The following is a 19,139-nucleotide window of genomic DNA, read 5'->3' as shown; positions in this document are numbered from 1 at the left end:
GTTCAAAGCAAACTCAACTTGACTTCAGTTGTGTTTTAATTGCTGAGAAACAGTATCATATCGCTATAATTCGGCAACCAAGAAGAAGGATGAATTAAGGATAGAGTCTAAATCCCCCAAACATCATGACCCCAGCCTTAAAGGAGAAGGTAGTACCAATTGGCCTTCTGTTTTTCCACTCTATCAGTTTCTTTTTTTTTTCACTCTATCAGTTTCTGACTGTGCAGCTAAAGCCAGCACTGGCCTCTCTCGGGTCTGGAGATGGTCTGCTAAATCCTACTGACTTACCACTCTTGGTCTGGGCAGGAAGCAACCCTGGTAGGTAGAAGATGAATCTCTAAGGCTCAGAACTCTCTTCTCCTGGTCTCAGTTACAGCAGCACACTCTCTTTTTCCTTCCAGCTGGTTTTGTACTAAAGAACATGACCTCTCATGGCACATCTGCCCAGTTCCTCCCTCTGTGCATAGGACAGTCTGTCTGCCTCTTCCCAGCCAGCAGAGAAAGGGAGAGTGATGAGTTTTATTCTGGATCTCAGTATCCTGATGATTGGGCTCAGATTCTCTTAAGACCTTTTCCTCAGAGACTGTTTTCCCTCTGGAAAAAAAGATCTGCTTGTATCCCTTCTTTATTGCTTGATTTGGCATGGAGACACATCTCTGATGTAAGTAAGATGAATCCAGTGCTCTAAAGAGAAAGCCTCATGACAAGAAAAGGAGTTCTAGCATTGTCCTGCTTCCCAGAAGCCCCTTCTCCTCACTCCTGGCTGCCAATGACCTATATCTTAGACAAACAGCCTGAGTTAGAACTCTTAAGAAAAAAAAAAAAAACTTAAGAAAGGATATAATTTTGATGACTGTTCCTCCTATTGCCTAGAGTGCTGGCACTAGGATTTTAGGTCATCATAAATTAAAAATTGATTTTCTTTACTCAGAGAATATTGTGATAATGGGATTATCTACTTGTTCTCTGAAATTTGCGAAATCAAACAAATGGGGGGAAAAGAAAGAAAAAAAGAATAAAAGAAGAAAAATAATATAAAAAATAAAAAGAAAAAAGAAGAAAAAGAAAAATATAAAAAAAAGAAAAAAGAAGAAAAAAGAAAAAAAGGAAAAAGAAAAAGAAAAAGAGAAAAAAGAAAAAAGAGAAAAAGGAATGAAAAAAGAAAAAGAAAAAAGAAAAGAAGAAAAAAGAAAAAGAAAGAAAAAAGAAAAGGAAAAAGAAGAAAAAGAAAAAAGAAAAGGAAGGAAAAAAGGAAAAAAAGAAAAAAGAAAAGAAAAGAAAAAAGAAAAGGAAGAAAAAAGGAAAAAAGAAAAAAGAAAAGAAAAAAGAAAAAACAGAAAAGGAAAAAAGAAAAGAAAAAAGAAAGAAAAGAAAAGGAAAAAAAAAAAAAAAAAAAAAAAAAAAAAAAAAAAAAGAAAAAGAAAAAAAGAAAGGATATAATGGCAAAATACTGCCTTGAAAGAATTTTTTTCAAAAAGCTCTAAAAACTTGCATGACTCAAAATACAAGAAACTCTAATAAACTTTTTAAAAATATTTTTATTGTGACCAACGTGAAATACAAGACTTTCACAGTAATATTTAAAGTACATTGTGACATTGAATCAGGGGTATTCCCACCACCAGTACTGTCCTCCCTCCAACCCTGTTCTCAGCATCCCCCTCCTGTACTTTCCGGGCTGCTAGTATAACTATAAACTATGTATAGCTTGTTGAATATGGTATCTTCTGGTGTTACTTTGGTTTGTTTTTTAAGTCTGATCAATTTTATTGCTACTCAATGTTCATATGACTGTTCAATTCTGTACCATCCATTTTCCCCCTCAATTTATGAGGTAGAACAAGATGATTCAATGTATATGTTTCCTGCCAATGGCTCCTACATTCAGGGTTTTTGGATGCTGTGGCCAATCCAAGTCTCTTTGTGATCATAACAGGATTACATTTCCTGTTCATATTCCTTTCCACCTTTCCAGGATTAGCATCTCTGTTATGGGGGGGGCTGTCATTTGGAATTAGGTAATGTCCAGTTTACCATCTTTGTCTTCTGTTTTCATTCTCTTCATCCCTCTTGCACAAAATGGTGAAGATGGGTCAGGTTCTCTAGCATCAGCTGACATTAGAACCTTTTATTTTTCTAGTCCTTAGAGAAAAACTTTAGATGTTCTTTTGACTTTTGGGTTGAATAAATTCAACCCAAAATAATAAATAAAACACATAAATTTTTCTGTTTGAAAAAAAAAAGAAAAGAAGAAAATGACAAAAGAAAAAAAACAAAAAAGTAAAAAACAAAACAAACAAACAAAAAACCAGAGGAGTTCATCTAGAGATTATAAATATTGATATAAAATGTGGAAAGTGAAAAAAAAGAAGAAAATCATAAAAAAGGCAAAAATAGAGGTGGGGGAATAAAGGCTAAAATAAAAAACCACAAAAACAAAAACTAACAACAACAACAACCAAATAGACAAAACAAAATAAGAAACAAAATCACACAAAAGACCAATACCAGCAACTACAAAAAAGCACCACAGCAACAAATACATCAACCAAGCATTAACTATGAGACTGAAAGGGAATAAAAGGAAGAAGGGCTGGTGTGGCAAGGTTTTTGTTTGTGTGTGTGTTTTTGTTCTTATTTTCTTTGCATAGGCAGAGTAAATATTGGTGAAATTAGAAAGAGAAATCCCTTGGCCTAAAAGATACAGGGTTCCTCTGCCCTTGAAGCATACTGTCATGGAAATAACTACAGGCTCCCTACACACTCCTTTTCACATTGGCAATTTTAAGTGGTCCTATTCCTCAGAATTGATCAGAGAATTTATCCTTAGTCCCATAATAGAGGGAAAATTTATAGCTAATTTATTCAATCCAAAATCCAAGAGAATATCTAAAGTATGTCCCTAAGGCTTAGAAAGATAAAAGGTTCTAATGTCAGCTGATGCTAGAGAGCCTGGCCTATCTTCACCATTTTGTGCAAGAGGGATAAAGATAATGGAAACAGAAGACAAAGATGGTAAACTGGACATTACGTAGTTCCGGAACGATACACCCCCACTCTGTAACAGAGATGCTAATTCTGGAAAGCGGGAAAGGAATAGGAACAGGAAATATAATCCTGTTATGATTACAAAGAGACTTGAATTGGCCACAGCATCCAAAAACTCTGAATGTAGAAGCCATCAGCAGGAAACAATGTTAAGTGGTCATAGACTCACTACCACCGAACCAAAGCTGAACAACGAGAGTGGTAGAACACTATAGTGATCACTAAAAACAACAATTATAAAAAAGGAATATCTCTAAGGTAACATGGATAAAGATAGTTTTCTCTGAAACAAAGATAATCATCCTTTTGGGAGAAATGATACAACTGAAAAAAATTATTCTGAAAAGAAAGATAAGGATTAGAAATTAACTGTAACTTTACTCCTCACTTGGACTAAATTAGAATGACAAAAATAAAACCAGAGAAGACATAAAACATAGATTCATAGATATGAATCTATAAACTTCCTACAATTAAAAAATATTAATAATTGCAATTTTACTCATTTATTGAAGAAACACACATCAATAAAAATATGAATCTCCTTCCTGCAGAGCTAGTCCTTTCTCAAGAAATGACCTTCATGCCCAAGGTTTTCCTCAAGGCAAGTTTGACATCCTTATTCCGCAAACTATAGATTAACGGGTTTAACATGGGCACCACGATAGTGTAGAACAGGGAGGACATTTTCCCTTGGTCAAGGGGCAAAAAAGAAGGTGGTTTGAGATACATGAATGCCCCAGACCCAAATAACAGACAAACCACAATAATATGGGAGCTACATGTACTAAAGGCCTTGAACTTGCCCTCAGTAGAGGGAATGTGGAGAATGTTTATGAGGATTAGGGCATATGAGATAAAGATGGCAACTAAAGGGATACTAATATCAATGGCCACCACAACATAGACCACCAGCTCATGCACAAAAGAGCTGTTGCAGGACAGTTCAAGGAGAGGAAGGATATCGCACATGAAATGGTTGACCAGGTTGTTGGCACAGAAGGTCAGACTTGCTATGTTTAAGGTGTGGGCCAGGGCTCCTGAGAACCCCATGAAATACGCCCACAGCAAAAGCAGCACACACACCTGTGGAGACATGGTGGGGGCATACACCAAGGGTTTGCAGATGGCAACATAGCGGTCGTAAGCCATAGCTGTCAGAACAAAGGACTCAGAGACGACAAAGAAGCAGAAGAAAAAGAGCTGCATTAGGCACCCTGAATACAGAATGATGTTCTTCTTGGAGACGAAGCTCTGTAGCATTTTGGGGATGATGGCTGTGGAGTAACAGAAGTCAATTAAAGAGAGGTTGAAGAGAAAGAAGTACATGGGAGTGTGCAGGCGTGTGTCCACGCCAATCAGGATGATCAAGCCCAGGTTCCCCACCACTGTCATCATGAAGAACCCCAGAAACAGGAAGAACAAAGGGAGCTGCAGTCCCGGCTGATTTGTCAGGCCGGCAATGATAAATTCAGTCACAGAGGCATTCCCAGGGGCCATTGTCTTCCTGTTAGAGGGAGAAGATGAAGCAGTGAGGCTGGGGATCTGTGAGGACTAAAGGAGAAAAGAATTACTTCAAGAGAATTGAACACCAGCAGCACCAACCCCTCCATACCTCTACATTCCTGGGCAGGGGTCCCATTTCCTCAGGGGAAATGGATGGGGCTGAACATGAACATTTTCCCAGGGACCATGGTCTCAAAATAGGCTACGTGTGAGGTGCTTTGAGAGCTTTTCTCTCTCCCTCTCTTCTCTCCACTCTCTTTCTCTTTCTTACCCTGTCACACAACACCTTTATCCAGTATGTGAAACCTGAACCCCAGAATCCCTGTGACAGCTCAGAACTCCCACAAAGGGTCCGGTCAAGAAAAGTTAGGGTTACTGGGCTGACCACTTAGTCCAGGTGAACAAGATTTCCCCCACACCAGGCAGGTCTTCAGGGCCACGCCTGGTTAATCGGGCCCTGGGAGGAGGGGGTGAGAAATTCCTCCCTAGGCATCCAAAAACTACAGAACCGCGCGTACTTCATGTATTCAGAATATTCCTTATTCTTATGTTATGTTTTGCGTATACAGAATGTTCATTTTGTATTCTGCCCTTTCCCACTCCCTTACAAAGCTCTTTTTTACTCCTTAACTCTCTAACCCCCTCTCAAACATCACTAACCTACATTACTCTTTTTAACTTCAGTAGTGTACAATCCTAATCACAGTCCAAAGCTGTGCATTGTGTGAGACAACCCCAAACTGTTTCAAGATACATAAAATGGACACGTATTTCTTTAGAATATTTTGTGTTTTTTCTCTGACAGCTATAAATCTTACCAAATGTTGTCTTATACAGTGATGATTCTAACCACTTTTTATCTTCTCTTTTTGAGCTGTTTAACAAGGAATTTTGGTGGAAGAGTCCCCCAGTTTAATGCTTATGATTGAACCATGTCATGAGAATCATTGGAATTGTTCTTATGGCCCCCATATGCGCCAATAACACCACGTGACATTGCTTCTTATTTGCATAGGCACATTAAAATGGGAAAATACTATACATACAAATAAGATCCTATCTAATAGAGATTGGAACACACAAATCTTGTAGTGCAAAGGGACCTTACACCCTGAACATTGACATAAGACCTGGCACAGACCTCAGAAGAAAGGGCATAATCCATTCTTCCCTGAACCAGGGAAGCCATCCACGAAACATCCAGGCTGGTCTATAACATCACCTGGAAGCAATCCTTTACCACGGAAGACCTACACTGCTCAGACTTCGACCTGCTCAAAAGAGACTTCCCTTAACACTGAGAAGACTTAACAACAACAACGACCTGCTTACAGGACAGGGCTCCCTGCATTGCCCTTTGATTGTGAGGTGAAAGGAGAGGATGCTCCACATCCTGACTTCAATGTAAAATATGCAGATTCCAGGATCTTTAATACAGAAACATGATACCAACAACAGAGACTGTGTGAAAAATAAAAGTGTGTTGGCACTACAGACAATGTATTGGATTGGACGATCTAGCTTGCCTGGAGCCTAGACTTGTTCTTGTGCCAGGAAACTTCAGGGGTCTGGTCTCTTTGTACTTAGGCCAAGGTTATTTCTTTCCATGTCCCTCATATTTTGGTGGGCCTATGCAAACAACAATTGCCACTCTAACACCATTTTTACTGTGCTCCTTTGACTCTAATCCTTAAAAAGAACTCACTTAAAATTTGAGGTTAACTTAAGCTAATATGCATGTATATGGAAATGTAAGAAAATACTATGCCCGTAATGTTTAAGGAGCTACAGAAGTTTTATGGCTTTAGATTGTCTTGTGTACTGTTAAGAAATATTATAATGTGTTACAATCTGGGAACTTGAGGGACAAAGTAATTGTACATGGATTCTGTCTTATTTATCTTAATGTTCTTTGGCTGAAATTTCAAAGTTAAGATATCAGCAAGGGGACTTCTGAGAATTATGTTATGGGTGATTGTCCTTCCACTGTAACTTTACCTTGTCCTCTTTCTTTGCACCCTTGTTCTCATAATTAAAAATAAAAATTAAAAAAAAAGAAAAGAAAAGTTAGGGTTAGAAGTAAGCTAACCCTTTTCTATGTTCTCTTTGCTCAGGCACTTGGCTTTTAGGAGCACTGTTCAAAGCAAACTCGACTTGACCTTAGTTGTGTTTTAAGACCTGAGTTATATCACCATGATTGAGCAACTAAAAAGAAGGATGAATTGAGAATGGAGTCTAAATCCACCAAACACCATGACCTCAGCCTTAAAGGAGAAAGAAGTGCCAACTGGCTTTCTGCCTTTCCACTCTATCAGAGGAAAGTGATAGAGTGGACTGTGCAGCTGAGACCGGCACTAGCCCCCTTCGGGTCTGGAGATGGTCTGCTAGATCCTACTGACTTACCACTGTTAGTCTGGGCAGGAAGCAACCCTGGTGGGTAGAAGATGAATCTCTGAGGCTCAGAAATCTTTGTTCCTGGTCTCAGTCACAGCAACACACTCTCTTTTTCCTTCCAGCTGGTTTTGCACTAAAGAACGTGACTTCTCATAGCACATCTGCCCAGTTTTTCCCTCTCCACACAGGGCAGTCTGTCTATCTCTCCCAGCTAGTAGAGAAGGGGAGAGTGATGGGTTTTATTCTGGATCTCAGTAGCCTGATGACTGGGCTCAGATTCTCTTAAGACCTTTTCCTCAGAGATTGTTTTTCCTATGGAAAAGAAAAAGATGTTTGTACTCTTTCTTTATTGCTTGATTTGGCATGGAGACACATCTCTGGTGTAACTAACATGAACCCAGTGCTCTAAAGAGAAAACCTCATGACAAGAAAAGGAATTCTAGCATTGCCCTGCTTCCCAGAAGCCCCTTCTCAATCCCAGCAGTCAATGCCCTACATCTTAGGCAAACAACCTGAGTTAGAACTCTTAAGAAAAAAACACTTAAGAAAGGATATAATGGCAAAATACTGCCTTGAAAGAATTTTTTTAAAAAGCTCTAAAAACCTGCATGGCTCAAAATACAGAAAACTCTAATAAGCTTTTTTAAAATATTTTTATTGTGATCAACGTGAAATACAAGACTTTTACAGTAATATTTAAGGTACATTGAGAGATTGAATCGGAGGCATTCCCAGGGGCCATTGTCCTCCTGTTTGCGGGGAGAAGACGAAGCAGTGGGTCTGGGGATATGTGAGGAATAGAGGAGAAAAAAATTACTTCAAGAGAATTGAACACCACCAGCACCAGCCCCTCCATACATCTACACTCTCATACCTTGGCAGGGGTCCCCAGGGGACGTAGATGGGGCTGGACATGAAGATTTTCTCAGTGACCAGATGCTCAAAACAGGCTACTTGTGAGGTGTTTTGATAGATCAGAGCTCCAAAAATAGACAGAAATCGTTTACTTTTTCAAGTTGGCCAATTCCCAGTTCTCTCTCTCTTTTTCTCTCTCACACACATCTTCCTCTTTTCTCTCTCCTTCTCCCACCCTACTCTCTCAACTCACTCTTTCTCTCTCTCCTCTCTCCCCCTCTCACCTCTCCCTCTCTCCAATTTCCTATTCCCCCTCTCGCCCTCTCTTCTCTCCACTCTCTTTCTCATTTTTCCCCTGTCTCTCAACACCTTTTTCCAGTTTGTGAAACCTGAACCCCGGAATCCTGTGACACTCAGAACTCCCACAAAGGGTCCTGTCCAGAAAAGTCAGGGTTAGAAGTAAGTGAACCTTTTCATATGTTCCCTTTGCTCAGGCACTTGGCTTTTAGGAGCATTGTTCAAAGCAAACTCAACTTGACTTCAGTTGTGTTTTAAGAGCTGAGTAACAGTATTATATCACCATGATTGGGCAACCGAGAAGAAGGATGAATTAAGGATGTAAGTCTAAATCCCCCAAACACCATGATCCCAGCCTTAAAGGAGAAAGTAACACCAATTGGCCTTCTGTTTTTCCACTCTATCAGTTTCTGACTGTGCAGCTAAAGCCAGCACTGGCCTCTCTCGGGTCTGGAGATGGTCTGCTAAATTCTACTGACTTACCACTCTTGGTCTGGGCAGGAAGCAACCCTGGTAGGTAGAAGATGAATCTCTGAGGCTCAGAACTCTCTCTCCTGGCCTCAGTCACAGCAACACACGCTCTTTTTCCTTCCAGCTGGCTTTGCACTAAAGAACATGACTTCTCATGGCACATCTGCCCAGTTCCTCCCTCTGTGCATAGGACAGTCTGTCTGCCTCTTCCCAGCCAGCAGAGAAAGGGAGAGTGATGAGTTTTATTCTGGATCTCAGTAGCCTGATGATTGGGCTCAGATTCTCTTAAGACCTTTTCCTCAGAGACTGTTTTCCCTCTGGAAAAAAAGATCTGCTTGTATCCCTTCTTTATTGCTTGATTTGGCAATCAGACACATCTCTGATGTAAGTAAGATGAATCTAGTGCTCTGAAGAGAAAGCCTCATGACAAGAAAAGGAGTTCTAGCATTGCCCTGCTTCCCAGAAGCTCCTTCTCCTCACTCCTGGCTGCCAATGCCCCATATCTTAGACAAACAGTCTGAGTTAGAACTCTTAAGAAAAAAACACTTAAGAAAGGATATAATGGCAAAATACTGCCTTGAAAGAATTTTTTCAGAAAGCTCTAAAAACCTGCATGGCTCAAAATACAGAAAACTCTAATAAACGTTTTTTAAAATATTTTTATTGTGATCAACATGAAATACAAGACTTTCACAGTAATATTTAAGGTACATTGTGACATTGAATCAGGGGTATTCCCACCACCAGTGTTGTCTTCCCTCCAACCCTGTTTCCCACACACCCCTTCTTTACCCCCCGGACTGCTAATATAACTGGTCCTGTCTGAGTATAGCTTGTTGAATATTGGGTATCAATTCTGTTGTTGTTGACTTTGGGATGGTGTTTAAGTCTTTTAAGTTTTTATTTCTACTCAATGTTCATATGACTGTTTGATTCTGGTACCATCCATTTTCCCCTAAATTTATAAGCTAGAACAAGATTATTAAATTTGTGTGGTTCTGTTTTAAAAAAAAAAGAAGAAAATAAAAAAACTAAAAAATAAAACAAACAAAAAAACCAAGAAGAGTCTGCTAGAGGTTATAAATATCAATGTAAAATTGGAAAGTAAAAAAAAAAAAAAAAGAAAATCATAAATATGGCAAAAAACACACAAAAACAAAAAACAACAACAATCAAGTAGACAAAACAAAATAAGAAACAAAAGTCAGACTAAAGACTAATACTAGCAACTACAAAAATGCACGACAGCAACAAATACAACAAAAAAACAATAACCATAAGACCGAAAAGAAAAAAAAGAAGAAAAAAAGAATTAAAAAAGGATGGAAGGGGGCCGGCAAGGTGGCGCTAGAGGTAAAGTGTCTGCCTTGCAAGGGCTAACCAAGGAAAGATTGTGACCGAGGTTTGATCACCCGGTGTCCGAGGTTTGATCACCCGGTGTCCCATATTGTCCCCCCAAGCCAGGAGCAATTTCTGAGCGCTTAGCCAGGAGTAACCCCTGAGCATCAAACAGGTGTGGCCCGAAAAAAAAAAAAAAAGGAGGGATGGTGTGGCAAGGTTTTGGTTTTTTTGTGGGTGGGTGGGGTTTTTTTGTTTGTTTCTTTTCTTTGTTTTTGCATAGGCACAGTAAATATTGGGGAAAATAGAGAGGGAAGTACCTTGGCCTAAAAGATAGTTTCTCTGCCCTTGAAGCATACTGTCATGGGAATAACTACAGGCTCCATACACACTCCTTTTCACATTGGCAATTTTAAATGGTCCCATTCCTCAAAATTAATCAGAGTTTATGCTTTGTCCCCTGCTAGGGGAGAAGTTATAGTTAATTTATTGAACCCAAAAGTTAAGAGAACATCTAAAGTATGTCCCTAAGGCCCAGAAAGATAAAAGGTTCTAATGTCAGCCGATGCTAGAGAACTTGGCCCAGCTTCAGCATTTTGTACAAGAGGGATAAAGAGAATGAAAACAGAAGACAAAGATGGTAAACTGGACATTCCTGAGTTCCAGAACAATACATATATCCCCCTCCCACATCTGTAACAGAAATGCTAATTCTGGAAAGCTGGAAAGGAATATGAACAGGAAGTGTAATCCTGTTATGATCATAAAGAGACTTGGTTTGGCCATAGGATCAGAAAAACCCAAATTTAGGAGCCTTGGCAAAAAGCAATGCTATGTAGTCATAATCTCACTACCACTGAACCAAAGCACAACAACAAGAGCGGTAAAACTTTATAGTGATCACTAAAAATAACAATGTATAAAGGAAAATGATTATCTCTGAGGTAACATGGATGAAGATGTTTTTCTATGAAACAAAGTTAATCATTATCCCTTTGGGAGAAATGATAAAACTGAAAAATTATTCTGAAAGAAAAGCTAAAACTTAGAAATTAATTGTAACTTCATTCCTGGTTTGTACAAAATTAGGATGACAAAAATAAAAACAAAGAAGATTAATCTATAAACTTCCAACAGTTAAAAAAACATTAATAATTGGAACTTTATTGATTTATTGGAGACACACACAAATCAATGAAAAAAAAATTGAACCTCCCTCCTTCAGAGCTAATTCTTTCTCAAGAAATGAGCTTCATGCCCAAGGTTCTCTTCAAGGCAAGTTTGACATCCTTATTCCTCAAACTATAGATTAATGGATTTAACATGGGCACCACAACAGTGTAGAATAGGGAAGACAATTTCCCTTGGTCAAGGGGCAAAATAGAAGGTGGTTTGAGATACATGAATGCCCCAGACCCAAAGAACAGACAAACCACAATAATATGAGAGCTACATGTACTAAAGGCCTTGGACTTGCCCTCGGTGGAGGGAATATGGAGAATATTAATGAGGATTAGTGCATATGAGATAAAGATGGCAACTATGGGGGCACCAATGGCAATGGCCACCACAACATAAATCACCAGCTCATGCACAAAAGAGCTGTTGCAGGATAGCTCAAGAAGAGGAAGGACGTCACACATGAAATGGTTGACCAAGTTGTTGGCACAGAAGGTCAAACTTGCCATGCTTAAGGTGTGGGCCAGGGCTCCTGAGAACCCCATGAAATACACCCCTAGCAAAAGCAGCAGACACACCTGTGGAGACATGGTGGGGACATACACCAAGGGTTTGCAGATGGCAACATAGCGGTCGTAAGCCATAGCTGACAGAACAAAGGACTCAGAGATGACAAAGAAGCAGAAGAAAAAAAGCTGCATTAGACACGCTGAATACAGAATGTTGTTTTTCTTGGAGACAAAGCTCTGTAGCATTTTGGGGGTGATGGTCGTGGAGTAACAGAAGTCAATTAAAGAGAGGTTGAAGAGAAAGAAGTACATAGGAGTGTGCAGGCTGCTGTTCAAGCCAATCAGGGTGATCAAGCCCAGGTTCCCCACCAACGTCATCATGAAGAACCCCAGAAACAGAACGAACAGAGGGAGCTGCAATTCTGGCTGGTCTGTCAGGCCCGCAAGGAGAAATTCAGTCACAGAGGCATTCCCAGGGGCCATTGGCTTCCTGTTTGTAGAAGAAGAAGAAGTGGGGCTGGGGATCTGTGAGGACTAGAGGAGAAGAAAAATTACTTCGAGAGAATTGAACACCAACAGCACCAGCCCCTCCATACCCCTACATTTCTGGGCAGGGGTTCCTATGGGTCGTGGATGAGGCTGGGAATGAAGATTTTCCCAGTGACCAGATGCTCAAATCAGGCTACTTAAGAGGTGTTTTGATAGGTCAGAGTTCCGAAATGGACAAAAATCCTTAGGTCTTCAAGTTGGCCCATTACCCAGTTCTCTCTCTCCTCTCTCTGTCTGTCTCTCTCTCTCTTTCTCACACACACACACACACACACACACACTTTCCTCTCTTTTGATCTCTTTTCTCTCTCTTTGCAGATACTCACTCATCTCACCTTTTCTCTTCCCTCTCTCTCTATTTTTCTCTCTCTCCTCCCTCCCATTCCCTCACCTCTCCCTCTCTCCCTTTTCCATCTCCTCCTTTCACCCTCTCTTCTCTCCTCTCCTATCTTTCTCTCCTTCTGTCTTAACACCTTTCTCCAGTTTGTAAAAACTGAATCCAGGAATCTCTGTGACAGCTCAGAACTCCCACAAAAGATCCAGTCCAGAAAAGTCAGGGATAGAAGTCAGCTAACCCTTTCCCATGTTTTTTTTGCTCGGGCACTTGGCTTTTAGGAGCACTGTTCAAAGAAAATTTGACTTGACTTCAGTTGTGTTTGAAGAGCTGAGTATAGTATTATAATTCACCAATGATTGGGCAAACTGAGATGAATGAATTAGGGATGGAGTCCTAAATTCCCCCCAAATTCCCATGACCTCAACCCTTAAAAGTACATCTGTTTATCCCACTCTATCTATGTTTCTGACTGTGCAGCTAAGGACCAGCCACTGGCCTCCTTCGTGTCTGGAGATGGTCTGCTAGATCTACTGACTTACCACTCTTGGTCTGGGCAGGAAAGCAACCCTGGTAGGTAGAAGATGAATCTCTGAGGCTCAGAAAATCTTTGCTCCTGGTCTCAGTCACAGCAACACACGCTCTTTTTCCTTCCAGCTGGCTTTGCACTAAAGAACATGACTTCTCATGGCACATCTGCCCAGTTCCTCCCTCTGTGCATAGGACAGTCTGTCTGCCCTCTTCCCAGCCAGCAGAGAAAGGGAGAGTGATGAGCTTTATCTGGATCTCAGTAGCCTGATGACTGGGCTCAGATTCTCTTAAGACCTTTTCCTCAGAGACTGTTTTCCCTCTGGAAAAAGTGATCTGCTTGTACCCTTTCTTTATTGCTTGATTTGGCATGGAGACTCTCTTGTGTAAGTAATATAAATCCAGTGCTCTAAAGAGAAAGATTCATGCAAGGAAAAGAAGTTCTAGCATTGCCATCCTTCCCAGAAGCCCCTTATTCTCAATCCTGGCTGCCAATGCCCTATATCTTAGACAAATAGCCTAAGTTTGAACTCTTTGTTTCTGTTTTTGTTTTGCAGCATACCTTGACGCTCAGCGGTTACTCCTGGCTATGCCCTCAGAAATCACCTCCCTGGTTTGGGAAGACCAAATGGGACAACCACAGGATCATACTGTGATCAGTACTAGGCTAGCGCTTGCAATGCAGAGGCCTTACTCTAGCGCCAGAGCTCTGGCCCCTGAGTTAGACGTCTTGAGGAGAAAACTCTGAACAAAAGATATAATGGCTTTTCTGGTTTCCACTTCATTGATTTCTGCTCTTCAGCTTTGTTATTTCCTTCTGCCTCCCCTATTTTGGATCCCTTTTGTTGAGCACTTTCTAATTCTATGAGCTGCGTCATTAAGCTATTCAGGTACGCCCCCTTCTTCTTTCCTGATGTGTGCTTGCAAAGCTATAAATTTTCCTCTCAGTACTGCTTTTGCTGTGTCCCCATAGGTTCTGATAAATTGTGTCTCCATTGTCATTTGTTTTCAGGAAGGTTTTGATTTCCTCTTTGATTTCATCTCGGACCCACTGATTATTCAGTATGAGGCTATTTAACTTCCAGATGTTAAAATTTTTCTTCTGTGTCCCTTTGTAGTTTATATATAATTTCAGGGCTTTGTGGTCAGCAAAGGCAGCCTGCAAAATTTCTATCCTCTTGATATTATGGAGATATGTTTTGTGTGCTAACATGTAGTCTATCCTAGAGAATGTCCCATGTACATTAGAGAAAAATGTGTATCCAGGCTTCTGGGGGTGGAGTGTCCTGTATATATCTACTAGGCCTCTTACTTCCATTTCTCTCCTCAGGTCTAGTATATTCTTGTTGGGTTTCAGTCTGGTTGACCTGTCTAGTGTTGGACAACTGCCGTGTTGAGGTCTCCCACAATTATTGTGTTGTTATTGATATTATTTTTCAGATCTGTCAAAAGTTGTATTAAATATTTTGCTGGCCCCTCATTCGATGCATATATGAATGAAATCAATGAAGTGGAAACCAGAAAAACCATCCAAAAGATCAACGAAAGCAGAAGTTGGTTCTTTGAAAAAATAAACAAGATTGATAGACCACTGGCAAAAATAACAAAGAAAGAAAGAGAGAGAAACTTGATAACTCGTATTAGGAATGAAAAAGGAGAGATCACTACTGATATGGTAGAGATTCAAAGGGTAATCAGAAACTACTTTGAGAAACTCTATGCCACTAAAAATGAAAACCTGGAAGAATGGATAAATTTTTGGAATCTTATAATCTTCCACGATTGAATGAAGAGGATGTAGCATATCTAAACACACCCATTACTATTGAGGAAATTAAGAAAGTAATCAAATGTCTGCCCAAAAACAAAAGCCCAGGCCCAGATGGATTTACTAATGAATTCTTTCAAACCTTTCAAGAGGAAATACTACCAATCCTGGCAAGACTCTTTCATGAAATTGAAAAAACAGGAAAACTTCCAAATAGCTTTTATGAAGCCAACATTACCTTGATACCTAAACCAGACAGAGATGCTACGAAAAAAGAAAATTACAGACCAATATCGCTGATGAATGCAGATGCAAAGATCTTCAACAAAATCCTGGCAAATAGGATTCAATGCCTCATTAAGAAGATCATCCACGGGGCCGGGCGGTGGCGCTAAAGGTAAGGTGCCTGCCTTGCCTGCGCTAGCTTTGGATGGACCGCGGTTCGATCCCCCGGTGTCCCATATGGTCCCCCAAGCCAGGAGCAACTTCTGAGCGCATAGCCAGGAGTAACCCCTGAGCGTTACTGGGTGTGGCCCAAAAAGCCAAAAAAAAAAAAAAAAAAAAGAAGATCATCCACTACGATCAAGTAGGTTTCATTCCAGGAATGCAAGGCTGGTTTAACATCCGTAAATCTATCAACATAATACACAACATCAACAGCAAGAAAAATAAAAATCACATGATCATATCAATCGACGCAGAGAAAGCATTTGACAAGGTCCAACACCCATTTTTGATCAAAACTCTCAGCAAGATGGGAATGGAGGGAACCTTTCTCAATATAGTTAAGGCCATCTACCACAAGCCAGAGGCAAATATTGTCCTCAATGGAGAAAAACTGAAAGCCTTTCCTCTAAATTCTGGCACAAGACAAGGCTGTCCTCTCTCACCACTTCTATTCAACATAGCACTTGAAGTACTTGCTATATCGATTAGGCAAGAAAAGGATATCAAGGGAATCCAGATAGGAAAGGAAGAAGTCAAGCTCTCACTGTTTGCAGATGACATGATACTCTACTTAGAAAACCCCAAAGACTCTATCAAAAAGCTTCTAGAAACAATAGACTCATATAGCAAGGTGGCAGGCTACAAAATTAACACACAAAAATCAATGGCCTTCCTATACACCGATACTAATAAGGAAGAAATGGACATTAAGAAAACAACTCCATTCACTATAGTGTCACACAAACTCAAATATCTTGGAATCAACTTGACTAAAAATGTGAAGGACCTATACAAGGAAAACTATAAAACTCTGCTCCAAGAAATAAGAGAGGACACGCAGAAATGGAAGCATATACCCTGCTCATGGATTGGCAGGATTAACATCATTAAAATGGCAATACTCCCCAAAGCACTGTACAGATTTAATGCGATCCCCCTAAAGATACCCATGACATTCTTCAAAGAAGTGGACCAGGCACTTTTGAAATTTATTTGGAACAATAAACACCCTCGAATAGCTAAAGCAATCATTGGGAAAAAGAATATGGGAGGAATTACTTTCCCCAACATTAAACTTTACTACAAAGCAATAGTTATCAAAACAGCATGGTATTGGAATAAAGACAGGCCCTCAGATCAGTGGAATAAGCTTGAATACTCAGAGAATGTTCCCCAGACATACAATCATCTAATTTTTGATAAAGGAGCAAAAAATCCTAAATGGAACAAAGAAAGCCTCTTCAACAAGTGGTGTTGGCAAAACTGGGTAGCCACTTGCAAAAAATTGAACTTAGACCCCCAGCTAACATCATGTACGAAGGTAAAATCCAAATGGATTAAAGACCTCGATATCAGCCCCAAAACCATAAGATATATAGAACAATACGTAGGTAAAACACTCCAGGACATTGAGGCTAAAGGCATCTTCAAGGAAGAAACTGCACTCTCCAAGCAAGTGAAGCAGAAATTAACAGATGGGAATATATTAAGCTGAGAAGCTTCTGCACCTCAAAGGAAATAGTGCCCAAGATACAAGAGCCACCCACTGAGTGGGAGAAACTATTCACCCAATACCCATCAGATAAGGGGCTAATCTCCAAAATATACAAGGCACTGACAGAACTTTACAAGAAAAAAAACATCTAATCCCATCAAAAAATGGGGAGAAGAAATGAACAGACACTTTGACAAAGAAGAAATACACATGGCTAAAAGACACACACAAAAAATGCTCCACATCACTAATCATCAGGGAGATGCAAATCAAAACAACGATGAGATACCACTTCACACCACAGAGAATGGCACACATCACAAAGAATGAGAATAAACAGTGTTGGCGGGGATGTGGGGAGAAAGGTACTCTTATCCACTGCTGGTGGGAATGCCGTCTAGTTCAATATGGAGATTCCTCCAAAAACTGGAAATCGAGCTCCCATACGATCCAGCTATACCACTCCTAGGAATATACCCTAGGAACACAAAAATACAATACAAAAACCCCTTCCTTACACCTATATTCATTGCAGCACTATTTACCATAGCAAGACTCTGGAAACAACCAAGATGCCCTTCAACAGACGAATGGCTAAAGAAACTGTGGTACATATACACAATGGAATATTATGCAGCTGTCAGGAGAGATGAAGTCATGAAATTTTCCTATACATGGATGTACACGGAATCTATTATGCTGAGTGAAATAAGTCAGAGAGAGAGAGAAAAACGCAGAATGGTCTCACACATTTATGGGTTTTAAGAAAAATGAAAGACATTCTTGCAATAATAACTTTCAGACACAAAAGAGAAAAGAGCTGGAAGTTCCAGCTCACCTCAGGAAGCTCATCACAAAGAGTGATGAGTTTAGTTGGATAAATAACTACATTTTGAACTGTCCTAATAATGAGAATGTATGAGGGAAATTGAGAACCTGTTTAGAGTACAGGCGGGGGTCGGGTGGGGAGGAGGGAGACTTGGGACATTGGTGATGGGAATGTTGCACTGGTGATGGGTGGTGTAAAAAAAAAAAGAAAAAAAAAGGAAAAAAAAAGAAAAAAAAAAGATATAATGGCAAAGTACTGCCTTGAAAGAATTTTTTTAGAAACATCTAAAAACCTGCATGGCTCAAACTACAGAAAACTCTAATAAACTTTTTTTTAAATATTTTTATGACCAACATGAAATACAAGACTTTCACAGTAAACGTTAGATACATAATTACATTGAATCAGGGATATTTCCACCACCAGTGTTGTCCTCCTTCCAACTCTGTTCCCAGCATCTCCGTCCTTTGCCCCTAGATTGCTATTATAGCTGGTCCCCTTGTGTATAGCTTGTTGATGATTGGGTATTTATTTCATTGTCATTGAATTTGGGGTTGGTGTTTAACTCTGATCATTTTTTATTTCTACTCAATGTTCATATGACTGTTTGATTATGGTACCATCCATTTTTCCCTCAATTTATGAGGTAGAACAAGATGATTCAATTAATGTGGTTCAGTTTGGAAAATAAAAAACAACAACAAAAAAACAAGAATATGAAAAAAGTAAAAACAAAAAAGCAAAATAAATACACAAAAAACTGGGAGGAAAGCGTGTAGAGGTTATAAATATCAATTTAAAAATAAAAAGGGATAAAGAAGAAAATCATAACCAAAATAAAGTAAAAAAAAGAAACCCACAAAAAACAAAAACCAACAACAAACAAATAGACAAAACAAAAAAAAGAAACAAAAATCAGACAAAAGACCAAAACTAGCAATTACAAAAAAGCACCACAGCAACAAATACAATAACCAAACAATAACCATGAGACCAAAAGGGGAAAAAAAGGAAGAGGGCTGGTGTAGCAAGGTTTTGGTTTTGTGTGTTTGTGTGTGTATTTTATTTTCTTTGCATAGGTACAGTAAATATTGGGGAAATTAGAAAGGAAACCCCTTGGCCTAAAAGATACAGGGTTTCTCTGCCTTTGAAGCTTACTGTAACTGGAATAACTACAGGCTCCATACATGCTCTTTTACACCTTTGCAATTTTAAATGTCCCATTTCTAAGAATTGATTAGAGAGTTTTTTCTTTGTCCCATGCTAGGGAGAAAGACATAGCTAATTTATTCCATCCAAAAGTCAAGAGATCATCTAAAGTATGTCCCTAAAGCCTAGGGACAGCTAATGTCAGCTGATGCTAGAGAACCTGGCTCATCTTCAGTATTTTGTGCAAGTGGGATGAAGAAAATGAAAGCAGAAGACAAAAATGGTAAACTGGGCATTAATGAGTACCAGAACAATAGATTCCCTTTGCCCTCCCCCACTTAACAGATATGCTAATTCTGGAAAGCTGGGAAGGAATATGAACAGGAAGTGTAATCCTGTTATCACAAAGAGACTTGGTTCGGCCATAGGATCAGAAAGCCCGG

At 39.7% G+C, this 19,139-nt stretch overlaps 3 protein-coding genes and 1 non-coding gene across 4 annotated transcripts in view; 1 reads left to right on the top strand and 3 right to left on the bottom strand.

The window, feature by feature from the left end:
• The window catches only part of LOC126015454 (NADH dehydrogenase [ubiquinone] 1 alpha subcomplex subunit 6), a 566,806-nt gene that overhangs the window by 525,712 nt on the left and 21,955 nt on the right, over positions 1–19,139 (bottom strand). The window lies entirely within an intron of this gene.
• Positions 848–991, top strand: LOC126016728 (small nucleolar RNA SNORA79). The gene has a single exon (XR_007498482.1). It is a non-coding gene; the product is annotated as a small nucleolar RNA SNORA79 (small nucleolar RNA).
• On the bottom strand, positions 3,616–4,548 carry LOC126015430 (olfactory receptor 8B12-like). The gene has a single exon (XM_049777955.1). It carries the CDS (start codon positions 4,546–4,548, stop codon positions 3,616–3,618), a length of 933 nt encoding a protein of 310 aa, XP_049633912.1.
• LOC126015468 (olfactory receptor 8B12-like) lies at positions 11,148–12,086 on the bottom strand. Its single transcript, XM_049777994.1, has one exon. It carries the CDS (start codon positions 12,078–12,080, stop codon positions 11,148–11,150), a length of 933 nt encoding a protein of 310 aa, XP_049633951.1. The 5' UTR covers positions 12,081–12,086.

Source organism: Suncus etruscus, chromosome 8, assembly GCF_024139225.1.
Source record: "Suncus etruscus isolate mSunEtr1 chromosome 8, mSunEtr1.pri.cur, whole genome shotgun sequence".
Taxonomy (NCBI): domain Eukaryota; kingdom Metazoa; phylum Chordata; class Mammalia; order Eulipotyphla; family Soricidae; genus Suncus; species Suncus etruscus.
Note: the sequence above shows the minus strand (reverse complement) of the source record. Positions and strands in the feature narration are given on the sequence as shown.

Bases quoted from the DNA above. Each gene is read 5' to 3' on its own strand.
- LOC126015430 (XM_049777955.1), bottom strand. From the start codon at position 4,548: ATGGCCCCTGGGAATGCCTCTGTGACTGAATTTATCATTGCCGGCCTG.
- LOC126015468 (XM_049777994.1), bottom strand. From the start codon at position 12,080: ATGGCCCCTGGGAATGCCTCTGTGACTGAATTTCTCCTTGCGGGCCTG.